The sequence below is a fragment of the Enhydra lutris genome, unplaced genomic scaffold (genome assembly GCF_002288905.1).
Source record: "Enhydra lutris kenyoni isolate GAN:26980312 unplaced genomic scaffold, ASM228890v2 scaffoldscaffold25, whole genome shotgun sequence".
NCBI classification, from domain to species: Eukaryota; Metazoa; Chordata; class Mammalia; order Carnivora; family Mustelidae; genus Enhydra; species Enhydra lutris.
Window position 1 is genome coordinate 18,768,211 of NW_019154109.1, and position 18,138 is coordinate 18,786,348.

The following is an 18,138-nucleotide window of genomic DNA, read 5'->3' on the forward strand; positions in this document are numbered from 1 at the left end:
GTTTCAGACTTGACAAGTGGTAGGCTGGGACAGGCCAAGAAAAGATAATGACTCACCAACAGATTCCTTGGAAGAAATGGCAGTGCACACGCTTCCTTCCCATGAGAGGGTGACTGAGTCAGGAACAGGCTTGGGGGACCCAGGTGGGTCACCACAGGAGATGTTGTCCCACTGGAGCCAGACAGAGTCCCTGGCCTCATGCCACAGTCAGTACCCTTCCTTCCATGCTGCTACTTCTGCGGACATTAGCTCAGGGGAACCACGGGAAACTGACTGTATTTTCTGAGTGCAGAGGGTTTTATTCAAGAAAGGAAGTTTACAAAAATAAATAACAGAGAGCATAGCCTCTTAAGTATGCATGTGTGTAGACAATCCAGAATTACACACTTACATTTTCTGATTCTATAACGTAGGCCATATCAGAGTAGAATCAAAGGAGAATATATTAATGCTACAGACACATGAGAACGTCAGTTAAAGTATACAGATAGAGCTAAGTTTTAAAAGATTACTAAAAAAAAACAGGAGACCTAGGTGGCTCCATTGGTTAAGCAGCTGCCTTTGGCTCCGGTCATGGCCCCAGGGTCCTGGGATCGAGTCCTGTGTCTGGCTCCTTGCTCCACCAGAAACCGGTTTCTCCCTCTGCTTGTGCTCTCTCTCTCTCAGTCTGACAAATAAATAAAATATTTCTTTTTTAATTGTATTTATTTATTTGAGAAAGAGAGAGAGCATGAGAGGGGAGGGTCAGAGGGAGAAGCAGACTCTCTGCTGAGCAAGGAGCCCATGTGGGACTTGATCCCAGGTCTCTGAGATCATGACCTGAGCCAAAGGCAGTTGCTTAACCAACTGAGGCACCCAGGCGCCCTAAGTAAAATCTTCTAAAAAAAAAAAAATAAAGATTACTAAAAAGCTTGTCCTTTTATTAATTATAACTATGGTACTTTTAAAAATTAGTGATACTACTACTACAAACATCCTCTTTTAAATGACTATAAATAGGGGCACCTGGGTGGCTTGGTTGGCTAAACGTTTGACTCTTGATTTTGTCTCAGGTCGCCATCTGAGGGTTTTGAGATCAAGCCCCACAGTGGGCTGAGGTGCTAGGCGTGGAGTCTGCTTGAAAATAAATATAACGTAATCTAGCAGAGGAACATAAAACTCCTACTCTCACCTCTTCCCAATCACTGTGAAATAACACAGTTAGTAGGAAAGAATGTCACTCATTTTGCAAATATACTGCCAGGAAAGTGAATTTTGTCTGCCTAATTCGACAAATTAATAAATCTCAGTAATTTGACACAAACTATAGTCGGACATTTTGCCACAGCCTAGAGAGTCTCACTGAAAATTCATATCCTCCCTGAATGCCATTGGCATATACCCTTTACACAGAACACATTCTTATCCAGTGTTTGCCCAACTGGTAAACTTCTCCTGTGAGTCAATAGTTAAAATGATGTGTTGGTTTTAAATGACTTTCAAAATACAGTAACATAACAAAGTGTTTAAAAAACATGTAAACGACGTCAGAGATTGTCATGTCACAAACTTGAGTTCCTAGTATCTTTTTCAGAGAAAAATATTGTGAGGGTCGTTAAGTACTCTATTCTCTTTTCTTTGATCAAAGATCAACCTTGTAATTTAATCTCTGAAAATAATCAGCCTTATTTTATATGACCCAAGATCCAACTTTTTGCCAGCCACTCTAAATGTTACTTTATTTTAATTTACACTGATTCTGCTTTCCAATTAGCTGGCTAATACACACGGATATGACATAGTGAAGGGTGACAAGAGACTAGAAAAATCTAATCCCCAAAAAAGTAAAAAATTCTGAAAACTGAGACAACGTACTTAAGAGATCATTACGATAAAGAACTTGCTTCCAGTTTAAACAAAAGATATGTATGCAAAGTTGCCTGAAAAAGTTCTCTTGAGGAAAATCTTGGTAGTCAAGGTTGCCCACCAGGAAGATACACTGGGGTGTTTGGGTCTGGTAGTTACCCAGCAGTCAAATCGAGCCCTAGACATGTTTTTGTACGGCCTCAAGTTCAGAGTGGTTTTCATAGTCTTAAACAGCTTAAAAAAACAAAACAAAGCCAAGGAGAGTATACCACACAGAAGGCATGTGACCCCCGGATGCTAAGATATTTACTTTCTGGCTCTACAATGACCTGAGGGGTGGTGACAATTTTGGTCCATTCCTAAGAGTCAGAACAAACCACGGAAAGACATCACTACTTATTTGTCCTAAGAAGTGGGTTCATTAAGTCAAAACTGAGAGCGATAAATCTGTAAACTGTGCTGTTTCCTCAAACATCCGTACACCAAAGACAGCATGCAACACTCAATTTTACTATGAAAATAAACACAGAGGTTAACAATTAAAATAGTGGGAGTATAGCAATATCTCTAATTTATAATTCGGCAACATCCATGTAGTTCTAAAAATCAGACAAAATTGCCTTCAAATACAAGAAAAAGTGAAAAAAGTGAAAAAAGTGAAAAAGCAAGCTCTGAGTTAGAGCAAATGAACCGTACTCAATATTTCTTTTGTAAACATTAGTGTCACTAGTTAATTTAATCCTGCGTCCGAACTGGTACCCTCGAGATTCTCCAAGTCAATTTTAACATTTCCATAGTATTCTGAGTATCAATCTTAGAACGTATTAGAGTTTTAAAGCAGCCATTTATAAACTGTGGTCCTTATTTTCTCTAAATACTATTTAAGTTAAAGAGATCATATTTGATTATTTTCTTTTGTAAGGGTCAGCGGATGTTCAGATGCTCGATCTGTAAGTTTCCTTTTCCTCCAGAGTTGCAAATATTCCCTTCTAAGACCAAAATAGCACATAATGGCAAAGAAAACATGACACCCAGCAAAGATCCTCCAGGACTAGGCAGCCCGCTCCAGCAAGGAGTCAGCAGTGTGGAAAAGAAGTCAGCACATCAGATCCACAGGCCATGCCTACAGCGTTAGCAGATGGCTAGCAGGCAAATGCCTAATCTTTAATGCCCCCTGTTTCAGATGATATTTAGGCTCTTATCAGTGTCACCTTTAGACTCAGAAAAAAGAGCCCCCACCCGAAAGCCCGGAACTTTAGAAGGCATTTGCCTCAGTGCAAGGACTCCTTTGACAGACTAAGGGGATAAGACCAGCTTAGGAGCCAACCTCCTTGTACTCCCTGATTCCCAATACCTCGGATCCTCAAATTCTGTGGCTAAATCACCGTAAGCCCCATTCCAAACCCTGCATGGGCCTCTCCCCAGGGTCCATCCTCTGGAAGGTGCCCTGGACTGGACTGGACTGCTGGTGTGCACATTATGAGGCCCAGGAATGGTCAAGGGGCAGCTGTTTGGAAAGGTCAGTGGGCCGTGGACATGTGAGCAGGATGTCCACACTATGCACAGGACACAATGGGAGGTAGAGAGGAAGAGAGAAATGGGGTAGGTTGTAGGCTAAGGACTGATCTTCCTTCTACTGCCTCTGGCTGACACAAAACTCCTATGAGTCTAAGAACTCAAAATGCAGGGGTGCCTGGGTGGCTCCGTTGTTAAGCGTCTGCCTTGGGCTCAGGTCATGATCCCAGAGTCCTGGGATCAAGCCCCATATCGGGCTCCCTGCTCTGCTGGAAACCTCCTTCTCCCTCTCCTACTCCCCCTGCTTGTGTTCCTTCTCTTGCTGTGTATCTCTCTGTTAAATAAATACATAAAATCTTTAAAAAAAAAAAAAAAAGAATCCAAAATGCAGAGCTGGCCTCCCCGGCCATTATGAAGATATGTTTTTCCAATAAAAGAACAGAACATATGTTCCTCAGCACTTCATTATCTTGATTTATAAACTTCTAAGTATTACACATACATTATGTGGCTGACCATGGTACTCTTCTCTCAGGCCCCACAAATGTCCAGAGTGAACTTAGTGCTCATAACACTCACTCCTATATCCCACGCTGCAAGGGTGTCCTGCTACCTCATTCCTGAATCCCACATGAGGGATATCTCATGCAAGTTCCAGGATTCAGGCTCCTGTTCTGATTTACCCAGTTTCCCATGCATGGCCACCGGGAAAAGAAAAGAAAAGAAAAAAGCTAATCGATCACCATAAAACTATGTAAAACTAATCAAATTTTAGTTTGATTAGCTAGCATTTAGCCACCTAAATGCCTCCTGATATAAAAGGGCGCTATTATGAAGAATGGCTACAGGGAGAAAGGGTTAATTATCACAGCTGTGATCTGAGGAAGACCACATCCTAGCTTAGCATCAAGGACACCTCTGTGCTGGAATATCTGAACCACCCAGTGTTTGAGTATTCCGGTCATATTACCAAGAGTAATCGAAGCTAATAATTCATTGAGCTAATAATTCATTGGGCCAGGTACTCTGATGGACACTCCCACCTGAGAAACAGAGGCACAGTGATATTAAGGTCTCTCGGCTCTAAGGGGCTGAGATTTAGGTCTGGTTTTATATGAACCCAAACCCTATGCTATAATGAATACCTTAAAAAAAAAAAAAAAAGCCAAACCCTATGTTTTAAACATATAATTTCCTCTTCATAAAAGTGGGGGCAAAATAAAATGCCTATCTCTCACACAGAAATGAGCAGCTGAAATGGCTATGTCAGGCATACAAATATATGTAAATATTTATTTTCCATATTCTAATGGAGAAATCAAGAGAGAGCTAGTATTTTGTATGTTAACTGATACTATGTATTGACACTTTGAGGGAGGCATATAAAGATATTTTCCTGCTCTTGCTTTCTTCTCTACAGTCTGGGGAAAACTCTTAATGAGAAGGGGCACACACAAAAAATTTTCCACTCATTTATGAGTTGGGACTAACAGTGTAATTAGAAAGAAATCAGAAAAAAATGATATCACATACACACAAAAAAAACCTAGAAAATGCCAATGAAGTCATTGGTGCCCTTCTAACCCTGTCAGGTGACAGGAATGCCAAATCTTCTAAAAACTTTCTGGTCAATAGAAAACAAAACAAAACAAAAACACCCTGACTTTTCCCTAAATGCTGACCTAATTCAATAGTTTTCCAATGATAACTTGGAAACAGTCAATAAATAAAATATGCCTCACTGGAATTTATGATTAATTGCCTTTCACAATTGGAATACCAAATTCATCTATGAAAAGAACAATTCTCATTCCCTTTTTTTTTTTTTTTTTTTTTTAAGAGAGAGAGAGACCACACAGGGCAGGGAGGGGCAGAGGGAGAAGAAGGGAGAGAGAGTGAATCTCAAGAAAACTCCCTGCTGGGCATAGAGCTCAATGCTGGGCTCGATCTCATGACTCTGAGATCGTAACCTGAGCGGAAACCAAGAGTCTTATGCTCAACTGACTGAGCCACCCAGGCACCCCTCATTACCTTTCTTAAGATATGCTCTGGATCTATGTTTTTTTGTCTGTAAATTTAAGAAGTATTTTGCCCAACTTTTATAATTGATATTCATTACATATTACATAATCAATCTTAAAAATAAATTATTATAATAGAACAGGAATGGAAAACAGAAAAGGTAATATTCCCCATGACTGTGCCTTTGGATGCACAGTTTACACAGTCAGGTCAACAAGAGCCCGTGCTGGTGAGGCAGAAGCCACACTTACATAATGTCCTGGGCCTAAGGGTTGTGAACAGGAAGAAAGACTCGTTCTTAAGGTGAACTGCATAATCTCTTCTCATTCCCTGAAGCGCTGTAGGGGAGGGAAGGGAGAGACTTCTATCTGTCAAGGAGAGTTTGGCTGCACGGCTGCCTCAAGGCATGAGAATAGATTATGCGTTCCTTCAGCATCAGAGTAAGACTCTGTGATGCTACAAGAGATTCCAAGCCACTTTCCGTATCTTTGGAGTTCAACTGCTATCTCACTTGGGCCTCAGAAAGGAGGGGCTGTTCCTGTCTTCCTTACAATTCCCACCCTAATTATTACATTATACTTTCACAATTTAATCCCTTTATTTGCCTCACTGCCTTTTTGGGGCTCAGTTAGCACCACGTTGTGATACCTGCTGATGTAGCTAGCGGGGTAGCCTTACTCAGTGCTGCCCAGATGCCAGCTACAAGGCCAGCCAGGTGGGCGAGTCCAGAGTGCTAATCTGGACAGTGACATCTCTGTCTCCTGCTCAAAATCCCTGAAAGTTGCTCTCTCCAATATGGAGTAAAACTGAGCACTATACATCAATGCCAAGAATCACCCTGTGCTTTGCTCTGTGAAGCTTCTGGTAGCATTTCAGCATCCTTAAGGAAGAATCAGGCATGGAATTCCAGTTGCTCTGTTTTAGTTATTGCTCAGTAAATAACTACTGCAGAGCTATTAATATCTAAGCTATATGATTTAAAAAAACAAACAAACAAACAAACAAACCCTGCCAGGAAATTGTTTCATACTTGTTCTATCTCTGGAAACATACTAAGGACAAAGGAGTTTAACCACTGCCCGCACCCCACCACCACCACCATACTAAAAATTTGGTATTCCCTCAAGACAGGAGACGCTCGTAGAGGAATTCACCTCAATGCACAAAGGTTTGAGAACAAAATTTTAATAAAATGTTGGTAAGATGCAGCTCCAGACAGTGTGCTCATGTCTGGCTCACAGTAGGTCCTCAGTAAATATTTGTTGAGTAAAGGGAAGTGGTTTTTATAGTGAGAATCTCTTGCTTATATCAGCATACAGAGCACCTGTTCCCAAAATATTAGCTTATCTTCCAGTAGTTTTAATGCCAGAGCTGTATAAACTGAAAAAACAAAATTGAATTACTAATGGTATGAGTTTTAGATGCTCTGTAACAAAAGTATTCTAATACCTTTGGACAATAGCCAGTAAGAACCCAAAGATTTGAAATATGTTTTCATTCTCAAGTTTTACAATGTTAGAAAGCAGGCTGAAGACATTTCTCAAATGCCCAACAGTGTGAGGAAGCTCCACAGGTCGACCACCATTGTTTTTACTCACTCTACTTACGATTTCCCATTACATTTTATCCTTAAACGTTCCCTGAAGTAGGTATTAGTGCCTTCAATTTACAGATGAGAAAAAAGAAAAGAAAAGAAAGCTCCAGTGGATGAAGGATTTTTCTAAGAAAATGGTAAATAAAATATGGCAACGATAAGCCATAAAATAGGAAGAGAGAGCCATCAAAATACCTAGGGAATTCATACGTACTCCATACTAACTTGGCTTGTGTTCTTCAGTTAAAATTCTAAAAGGCTATGAAAAAGTTAGGCTTAAATATCCACTCAATTTTGTCAGAGTTATGATGTCTTGAAAACCTGCTCCCTTTAAGTCAACCCTTTAACTGTGGCTTCATCAGCTACAAAACAAGGCGGCGATGTCACAGGCAACACAAAAGCAAATGGGAGATGGTACAACCCATTCCGCTAAGAACAGTAAGTGGAAAAAAAAAGGTGGGAGATTATGTACACATAAAGGATTTCATAATCACCTTTTGTTAAAACATTTGGAAGGATTAGAATTTAACAAACAATCTCATTTGCACTTTAAAAATCAGTACATAACAAAGTTATTAAACTGATTTCAGTTACATCCAAGAAGGGACCATTAGAGACAATGGCCAGTCAGTAAATCAGCAGCAACACAGTAGAGAGCCGCGGTTCTCAAAGCTGGGTAAGCATCAGAATCACCTGGGGAGTACTCACAGATTGCTGGGCTCACCCTCCAGAGATTCCGATTGAGGCGATCTGGGATGAAGCCTGGGCATCTGCATTTTTAATACATTCCCAGGTGATACTGATACCCCTGGTTCACTAGCCCATACTTTGAGAAACACTTTACTTAACAAAAAGCAGCACCAAGGAAGGCAGCGATCTTTACCCTTGACTTTATCAAAGCATTAAGCAGAAGGCTTTCAAAAATCTCCCCCCACCCTTGCCCTGGCCACACCCAAAGCCAAGTCATTCAGAATTTGGGGGTAGGAGCCCTGCCATCAATTTTTTTTTTTCAGTCTCCAGGTGATGCCAGTGAGACTGTGGCCAGGATGAGAACCACTGACAGGTGGAAAAACACACACGTGTATCCAGAAGTGCTTGTTAAGAAGAAAACATTTTGTAAACCACTGAGAATAGAATCACTGATGAGCTGAGGATCTCCAATAAGCAATTATTCTTTCCTTTCCCTATATTCTCCAAAAGTGGATCACAAAGGATCCACAAAAGTGAAAATCATAATTTCCTGTAAGAATACAGATCGATAGCGTTTCACATGAGCGGAGGTCTCTATTTGTGGATTGCGAGCTGAAAGGAGCACACACAAATTTCGGCCATATTTTTCTACGTTTATATTGCTATTTATAAAGCTAAAAATCCATAAAGGTTTGGGTATATCTTATAAACACTGCAGGTATATTCTATAATTAGGAATAATTTGGAAGACTTTTTTAAAAGTTCATTGAAAAGGTGAGGAAAGTATATCCAACCATAGGGAAAGAAGAAAGGTAGGAGACAATTAAATTTGTTTAGAGCGGTGGTTCTTAAAGCATGGTCCCTGGGCCAGCAGTATGAGCATCACCAGGCAATTTGTTAGAAATGTAAATTCTTGGCGCACCTGGGTGGCTCAGTTGTTAAGCACCAGCCTTCAGCTCAGGTCACGATCCCAGCGTTCTAGGATCGAGCCCCGTATCGGGCTCTCTGCTCAGCGGGGAGCCTGGTTCCTCCTCTCTTACTCCCCCTGCTTATATTCCCTCTCTTGCTCTCTGTGTCAGATAAATAAATAATATATATATAAATATATTTTATATACATATATTTATACATATGTATGTATAAATATCATACATATATTTATATAATATATTATATATTTATACATATATATTTATATATTATTTTTTATATATACATATATATTTATATATAGAATACACGTATATATTTTTATATAAAATACATATATATATTTATATATAAAAATTCTTGGGCTTCTACTCCAGATGTAATGAGTCAGACTCTGAGGGTAGGGCCTGGTGATCTGCCTTTTAGCAAGATCACAAGGTGATTTTAATGCATGCTCAAGTTTCAAAACCCTGAACCCTGCTCTAAAATATTTATTATTTCCATGCATCTGCAAGAAGAACCAAAGAGGCAAAAATACTACTGATCTAGTGTTATCTGTTAGTTGCTATACAGACCCACATTGCTCTGATAACAGCAGTGTTTTGTTTTGTTTTTTTTAACCCTAAGCTTCCTATCATTTCATCATTAGAGCTTAATGGTGAAAGCAGAATTGATAGGAGGCATATCTGGGGGAGTCTAGTCTTTAACTGCTTCACAAGCTACTGTAATCTATTTCTATTTTGTACTCAAGGCAGAATTAAGACTGTACAACTTGATCAACAAGGATAAGAACTGGAAGGCTGGAAGAGGGTAGGGTAGCTCCAGGTGCAACACTAACCTTGAATCGTCCTCTTGAAGAACGCCTTGCAGGCTTCGCACGATGCTACCCCATAGTGGTACCCGGACGCGATGTCGCCACACACTAAACACAGTCTCTTGGGCATCGAGTTGAGCATGTATTCACACTTGGTCTGGGGATCTTCAACAATGGTGCTGGAGCAGTCATCATACAGTTTCCTGACAGGCCCACTCCCTCCTAGGATAGGAGCAGAAGGGTAGAGAGGCGGCGAGTCAAGTCCGTTCTGATGGCCATTCATGGTTGAACTGTAGCTCCCGCTGGCGTCTGAAGAGCCGCCTGGGCTGTGGTGGTTGACGCTGTCCGTCAGGGAGGCCGGGCTGGAGGGTTCCGTCTTGATGAAGGACGAACAGCTGGAGTCAATGTGTCGATCTTTGTTTGACATTCTGCAGAGAAGCCTGAGATGTAGGGAGATACAAACGGAGAGAGAAAAAAAGGAGAGAGTGTCAAACACGCGACTAAAGGGGTAGAAAGAAAGAGAAGGTTAAAAAAAAAAAAGAGAGAGACAGAGAAAGCCAAAGGGAAGGATGAAAGGAGGGAAAAAAAAATAGAAAAATTCATATGTTAAAGACATTGCTCTTTGAGCAAAGTGGGTGAGAGCAGGAACTACACATCATTCATTCTCTAGTCAATATCTCTTGTTCTACAAGAAGGTAATCAGCATAAGGGCATGACAGGGTTACATCAAAGTGCCCAGACAGGCCATAAACAAAACCTCTAATGGGTCAGATTCCTTTTATTTTACCTTCCTCCTGGAGAACCACTGTCAATATCTAAATCAACACTCTAGATTCTAAATTTACCCGTGGAAGAGGAGTGATTTAAAAGTCCGTATCATTTCCAAAATTGGATTTATCCTCACTCTACTCTTCCCCGCCACGTTCCGATGCTGCAATCATGTTACTGTGAGCAGAATCCAACTTTCATTTTCAAGACCGAACAGATGATTCCTCAGCTCTGTAATTACTGTTTGTCAACATGCTTCTATAAGCATAACTGTGTCTTTTATTGATCTAAGACACATAGGGAATATATCCTCCGCCACTTTGCTGCTTTTTTTGAATCGCTCTATTTCATAGCCATTTCGCAATCGAGAAAGGTGTCAGGTATAAAAACTCCAGCCAATATGTAAGGATGAGATTCTAGAGCCCACAAAACTTAGTGAAACGGTCACCAGTACTGATAAATACATATGTGCAAGTTCCTGCACGTGTGATTGGCCATTGTTTAAAGGACGAATCAGGAAAAGCCATGTGAGCCTTCAGGATACCTGTGAGTCCATAAATCTGATACTTCGTATTATATTCAGCAAACTACGAATGTATCCCATTTTGTCAAGAAAAATGGGATTTGTGACGGTCCCTTCCCCCCCTTCTTTTAGTCTTTCAACATCAGACCTCCTAAAAGGCAACAGGAGGCATCTAATCTGACAAACTCTCTCTCTTATCTAGAAGAAACGGACTGCCCCTCTTTCTTTGTTGGACCCGTAAGTGATTAAATTTCTGAAAAGGTAATTAGATGAAAAGATATAATGGGTCCTATTTTCTTTCTGATGAGCCATAGTGCAAAACCCCTTTTAGCAAAGTCTCTAGGAATATTCTGAGAGCCTGCTATGGAAAGAAGAGGTGACAGTTGAGAAGGGGGTTTTGCTAATTGCTTCCCAGTGGAAAGGTGATTTATAGGAATCCCACGGGGTAATGGTCATTCACTAGAATTTGGGGGAGTTGTCCCAATATAACCAAAGGGAAGCAATTATCTCTACCACTATAAATCTAAGCATATTTTTTCATTGCCCAAATTTCATGTTCTCCTCCAGGTCTTCCTCCCCACTACTATCCTGTTACTTTAAAGAAAAAAAAAAATTCCTATTGGGGAAGTTCCCTTCACTATTCCAAGAAAGCTGTCTCTAAAGCAAAGCATCAAGGGCAAAAATTCGCCTCTTATCCAGTACACAGCACCTTGGGAATTTTGTTCTGCTTTCTAAAGTAAAACAGTATCAGGATGTGAAGAAAGCAAACAGGAAGGAGAAACCCACAAAAATATCTTCTCGCTCTCGCCTACCCACTCGTGTTGTCCTTTCCTCAAGAGCTAGTGAAAGCAAAAATATCCCCCTCGCCAGCCTGAACTACGGTGTCCTCTCCCTTCTGCATCTGCTGCCTTGTACCCGTCACCGTTAATGAGCGCTGTAATTAATAGATCGCTCTCCCTGTCTCCCTGCTTGAACTCCGGGCTAAGCACTTTTCCTCAAGTCAACGTTTGAAAGAAAGCGGGTCGGCACTGACTTACAGCAGCCCTGCGAATTCCTTTTAATTTAGAGCACTTACCCCACCACTTCACTTATTACCTTATAATTACTGGACTGCTCGCACATACATTATGATCTTGGACTAGAGCTAGAAGTTATTAGGGTACTAAAACATGGTTGCTCCCCTTCCCTCTCTCTGGCACTGAATTTCTCACAGCGATGACAATTAACTCTTTCGCCGTCTGCTCTCAAGGCACCATTTCTTAATTTTTTCTTTTTTTTTTTTCTTTTTTTTTCTTTTTCCAGAGAGTGGCTTGGTCACAGAACATATCATGTCTTCTCCAGGGCCTCCTTCCCCTCTCTCTCTTTTCTTGTATCATCTGTGCTCAATTTCATCCCAATTTTCTTCCCCTCAGTCTTTCTCTCATGGACTTTACAGTCGGCAGAACTCTTGATGAAAAAACAAGGCCAGGAATTGCTTTCCTGTTTGTGGAACAGTTACTTGCTAAGTCACCAAATGTTTATGTGTCAAATGCATATTGTTAAAGTCCCTGAAAAATAGGGAGTCTCCAGCCAGCTGTCTCCTCTGAAATCTCAATCCGTAACTTTGCAATAACCTGCATAGAAGCAAGGACATTAGGAAGTTAAGTTATTGGGGAGGGGCTCCTGGGTGGCTCAGTGGGTTAAAGCCTCTGCCTTCGGCTCAGGTCATGATTCCAGGGTCCTGGGATCGAGCCCCACATAGGGCTCTCTGCTAGGCAGGAAGCCTGCTTCCTCCTCTTTCTCTGCCTGCCTCTCTGCCTACTTGTTATCTCTATCAAATAAATAAAGAAAATCTTAAAAAAAAAAAAGGTCACTGGGGAAGTCTCTGGAAGGTGGCAGTCTCTTCACCTGCACAAGGTCTAGCCCGTGTAGCTGTAAATGAGACTGAGGAAACTGGATTTGTGCTCTAGGTTACGTATTTCTTTTCAGACAATACACTGCTTCCTTAATTAATACCTTTTGCCCAGCGGAAATAGTTACAGTCAGACTTGCCGTTTATCAGATGCTCACGATCTGGCAGGCACTGACCCGAGCCCCCTACTCATACTACTTCACTTAAGCATCAAGACAACCTTGTGAGGGAGGAATTTGTCTTCAGGAAACAGAGCCTCAAACGTCACCCAGTGTCCTGAAAGTCACAGAGTGAGGGCAGGGGAACGCCGGAATTTGAACTCAGGTCCGATGCCAAAGTCCAGCGCAGAAATGTCGTGAAGCCAACAGAGAATTTTTTTTTTTTAAAGCCAAGCAATTAGGGGTAGAAGTGACACCACACAGACAGACCTAAGACCTCCCCAGCCACCCCACCGGTCGCAGGTCGGCCTCAGCTGAGTTGTCCTCCCCAGTGCTGGGAATGACACCGAAGCAGAAATCTCTGAAAGAACACAGTTGTCTCCTAATTACTACTTAGCTCATTACACCAAATACTTCCTAGACACCATTACATTATACCCTAAAACTACAGCGGGTCTTAATTCTCTTCCTCTCTGTCTCTGAAATTCTACAGCTCTATTATTCAAGCCTGAAATATTCACAACTATCTATAAATTCAATTGTCAGCTGGTGGGTTTTATTCTAGACTTCACTTCAATCTAAAATTAGAGGCACTAAAATTCACATTAACTCTAAGAGGAATGTAGTGAATAAGACTTTATTTCAAAAGAACACCTTTTTGTCAGAAAGAGCCATTTTCGAGATGATGGCTTTATCTGTAGCCAAAGAGAATGAGCCCAATTCTACATTGTGCTGTTAATGCAGAAATTTTAGGTCACATTGGATTAATAAAAATCTAAATTTAGTTAAGAATTACGAATAGAAATAACATGTGTAGGAAAGTGTGGGAAGTATTTATTTTAAAACCTCAGTACACTCGCTTTTATTATTTGAAGGGAAATGATGAGACGTACAAGGGGGCAAGACAAGAGACTTTCCAAAAAACTTCTGAAGGAACACCCTCAGAAGAAACTGGAGGGAGAAACAGCTATGTCGAGACTCACAGTTTGCTTCTGCAGAAGACACTACATTTGAGGGATTTAACAACCTTCCTGAGGCCAGGGTGAGTCCAGTCCTGTATAAAGAGGCATTTTTAACATTGTTTAACATACAGTCTCAGTAATTCTGATGGTCACGCTTCGTAGCCTGGCCCAAGAGTCAGCAAGGGTAAAATTTACCTTTGGTGTTAGATACTAACGATCAGGCAAATACAACTTCTTAGTTGCTGGACTATTTCAAAATGTAATTTTTGAAAGTTAATTAACTGTGCTAGACGCGTGCATGTATAGAGAGAAAGAATAAGAATCAATTAAAGTGGTTGCTGTAGGGGGAAACAAGAAGATAATCTGTAAGTTAATATTCAATTTATATTATAATGATTAAGCTTAATTGTTTTCAGAGATTCTACCTAGATACAGGTAAATGAGCGACCTTGAATGAATCGCCCCGAGTTAGAATTTCCACATGCATGCGTCCATGTCCAACCCAGGTGGTCTGCATTTCAAGGCAGCTTAGCCAATACTTGGTGTTAAATGCCAGCATAACACAAATGCTACTTCATTTCCCTACTTTAAAAAATGATGCACGGGGGCACCTGGGTGGCTCAGTGGGTTGAAGCCTCTGTCTTCGGCTCAGGTCGTGATCCCAGGGTTCTGGGATCGAGCCCCGCATCGGGCTCTCCGCTCAGCGGGGAGCCTGCTTCTCCCTCTCTCTCTCTGCCTGCCTCTCTGCCTACTTGTGATCTCTGTCAAATAAATAAAAATAAAATCTTAAAAAAAATTAAAAAAAAATGACGCACGAAATTCTCTTAAGGAACATATTATGCAATTATGCACAGTTCTTTGGGTTTCCTGATTGTCGTACTAAGACAAGATCTTTTGAAACTTTTATTTTATCCATACCAAGGACAGACACCTTAAAAAGCTAAATAAATGCCAACTAAAGAAGTCACTATTTGATTTTCTTCCTTAAGGGCCCCAAAAGGTACCCATCTTCATCACAAACTCCAAACACTTTGCATCCGTTTTTATCCAAAAATTTGAGGTAAGCACACTGCAGCCAGCAAACCTGCAAGTTCACAGACACGAGACAGAAACAGGAAGACAAGAGTCAGCTTTCTTATCGAATCACAGAATTTCAGGGTTGGAAAAGAAGGTTTTCAGGTCCTGCTACCTAATCACTATCTATTCAAGATAGGAACGAGTCTATGAGGACTGGTCAGTTTTCTACCTTCTGAAATCACCAGATTAAATATTTAAGTATTTTTAAATAAAAAATTAAGTATTAAAAAAAATATTAGCCTGCCGGTTTCTTTGTTTTGTTTTAATGTGCTCAGAAGGAAACTTCCAAGATTTATGCCAAGCTCCCAGAGTCCCAGGCTTCAGAGCCCATGACCCCAACAAGCAGCTCCATTCGCAGCCTGAGTTACAACTTCAAGCATCTACTGTACAATGAGCGCTTTTTTTTTTCCTGCTTCAACTAATTGCACTCTCGTAAAGTGGCAAAATGTGAATCACTTAGTAACAAAATGGGCACCAGCTGCTATTGTCAGAGAATGGTGATGCTGAAGAAAAGGGAAAGCAACCGAATGAAGTGTCATGTCAGAAATCAACGGTGCAACGTGTGATTTGAGAAAACATGACTACTTTACAGAGACAGGGTGTCATTACGGCATCACAGTAATACGATGCTTTGACAACTACTGGGTCTAACATATCATCATTGCATTAAGGTACACTGGCTTAGTTGGGGAAGGAAAAGAAAGGATTTTTTCTTTTAATAAGAAATATCTTAAGGTCTGCCTGGTTAACCTAATGAAAAGAGATCATTAATTGTAAACGAAGAACTATAAATCCTGACCCACAATGCTCACAAAGATTAAAACACACGTGCATGGATATGCACACACACTTCTGGATAATTTCAGGCCTTCTTCAATAAACCTTGTGGCCCATCTACTGGACCAGATTTCTGCATAACAGGATCACAATCATTTACTAATGCTGCTTCTTGATGCTTTGAATAACTCGCGCACTTAGTCTGGAAGAACTTACTCCATCAAGAACGAGAGTAAGCAAACAGCTCCCTGCAAAGCTGGTGCTTGAGATGCTGACAAGAGAGGAGGCTCGGCGGCATGGGGACAGGAAGCCAGCTCCTCAAAACATTATCAGGGCCTCTCCCAAAGCTGAAAGCTCTCCTAGTTCTGTAAAAGGGTGTGTACTACACCAAAAAAGGAAATTTAGGGCAGTAAGCAAGAGAATTTTAATTCACTGCTGGACACTTATTGAAAGCAAGTACCCCTTGAAAATAACTGCACAGCTAAAGACAAAACCAGCGTGTGGAAGGATCCTGTTGAAATCCCACCTGCTTTTAGGGTTCCAGAGTTCAATGATCCTGTCTTTTGCAATTTTGATCTGACATCACACTGGGTTGGCCATCCTGGTTTAAGCACTGAAATCCCACGTCCCGGATACCCCTTAGTGCCAGGTAAGTCAGGAATGGCTGGCCACCCACTCCGACAGACCCTAGAACCTCATACCTCCACTCCTGTTATAACTCAAACAAAGGAAGGGAAACAGAAAATATTCATTTTCAGCGATGAAGGCCCAGAAAACTGGCTGGAGAAAGGCGCTAATAAGAGTGCACAGCCTAATAACACTGAGGGTGTTGTTAAGTACATGTGTTAGAAAATACCTATCAATATACCAGCATCCCCTCTCATGGTGCCATGCAAGTGAGAGGCCACTGCTGATCACGTTGTTAAGTTATCCAGACTATTTGAGACGTAGGAGATTGTAGTAGCTTCAATTTGTATTGCCAGATGATTTCTGGTGCTTCCTGGTTGATAAACTTTATTAATGGGAAAAGAAATGGTCCTGTGATATCACAATGTGTTGCACATTATGATTGTTGACAGTTTCTGTATTTAAGGATTCGATCTGATGCAGGGGCGCTTAGTAGTGTAATTTATCCTGAGCTTGTTTTCTTGGACCTATTTCAATCTAAGGGTGAACATCCCTTGTTTATAGCTCTGAATACAGTAAGTGAGCTACTGGCAAATCAATAAAACTGTTAAATGCATAATAATGCTGGGTAATTGCATACATGATGTTTTGCATAATTAACTGTCTGAGCTTTTCTTTAATATAATGGGCGCTCACGTAATATAGAGTAGCTATAAGTCTATAAAATATACACAGTTTATATGAACCATGATTCTGCTTAAAACTCTGGCTAATCATCTACATCGGCTTTGAAGGGAGAGCTCTCTTCCACTGCCAAGTCCAAATCAATTCTTATGACATTACTTTATAACGAACATGATATTTAACTGATGATGGCTATTAGCTATTATACAGATTACATTCAAGAAGTGTAACAGTAGGGGAAAAATACCATTTAGTTTAAACAAACTTCTGCCATGTAATCAATATTATTGAGGCAAATTAAGTGTTTTAACAAGTGTGTATATTTGCCCTAATGCAGCTTAATTAACTATATCCTCACAAGTGCCCAATTCCACGACACCTACAGATGTTAAAAGAGAATCTCAAGAAATGCCTAGTCAGAAATTCAAATACACAACAGAAGCCCAAACAAGCACAATTCTGAGCCGTAAGAATATTTCTTACCATACACAAGTTACACTCCTGAGACCAAGAGACCCAAGGACCAGAGGGCTTCAGAATAGTGTCCCCCACTGTCAACCCACTTGGGCAGCAACTGCCCGTGGGGTAACCTGGTCACTCTTCCCAGGATAGAGTGGAACAGCCTTGGGCAGGAGGTGGGGACCATGGCTAGAAAGGAAGGTTAGTAAGGGGGAAAAAACTACACAAGATAAATCACCAAAATGAAGCTTACGATATATGCTGAATGTAACATTTATTCGGTCTTAGAGATTTACTACACTCATGAGCAGACCTCCTCCATAGTAAGCCTTCTAGAGAAAAGAAATAGTCTCCTACTTCTACAAATCTCTGGTCTTTCAAACAGAAATATGGATCAATAAAGTTTGCTTGTGTTCAGACTATTCTGTTTTCAAGCAGTCAAGGAGCACATTGCAGGGAAAAAACAGACACCACAGGAGAGGACTGACAGCTAAATGAAGACCTTGCAGCATCTCACTGGAGGAGAAGTAAACAGACATTCAACACATGGAAAATCTACGCAGTGATCTTTACAAATTACAATCGAATATAGATGCTTTACACACTCTCTCCAGTGATGGAGTTCACAAATCAAATCCAGGTCAATGAAATCTCAGGCTGACTGAGTTTCCCTTTCCCCTTCTCTTTGCTACACTGAAACAGGAAATGGGGATGCGATCAGAGGAGTTGATGCACGATATTGAGATCATGGTATCGATGTCACCCTTTACTCATTAAGAAAATGTTTGCAAAAGCAATTACG

At 40.8% G+C, this 18,138-nt stretch overlaps 1 protein-coding gene across 3 annotated transcripts in view; it reads right to left on the bottom strand.

Moving 5' to 3' along the window:
* LOC111151066 (estrogen related receptor gamma) overlaps positions 1-18,138 on the bottom strand; it is a 229,146-nt gene that overhangs the window by 176,045 nt on the left and 34,963 nt on the right. For 2 of the 3 annotated variants that reach the window (XM_022508802.1, XM_022508801.1), the window contains exon 2: positions 9,435-9,850. In XM_022508802.1, the coding sequence (XP_022364510.1) occupies positions 9,435-9,850 (416 nt within the window). Of the gene's footprint in view, positions 1-9,434; positions 9,851-18,138 lie in introns of those variants that run through there. The other variant, XM_022508804.1, reaches the window with a different exon arrangement.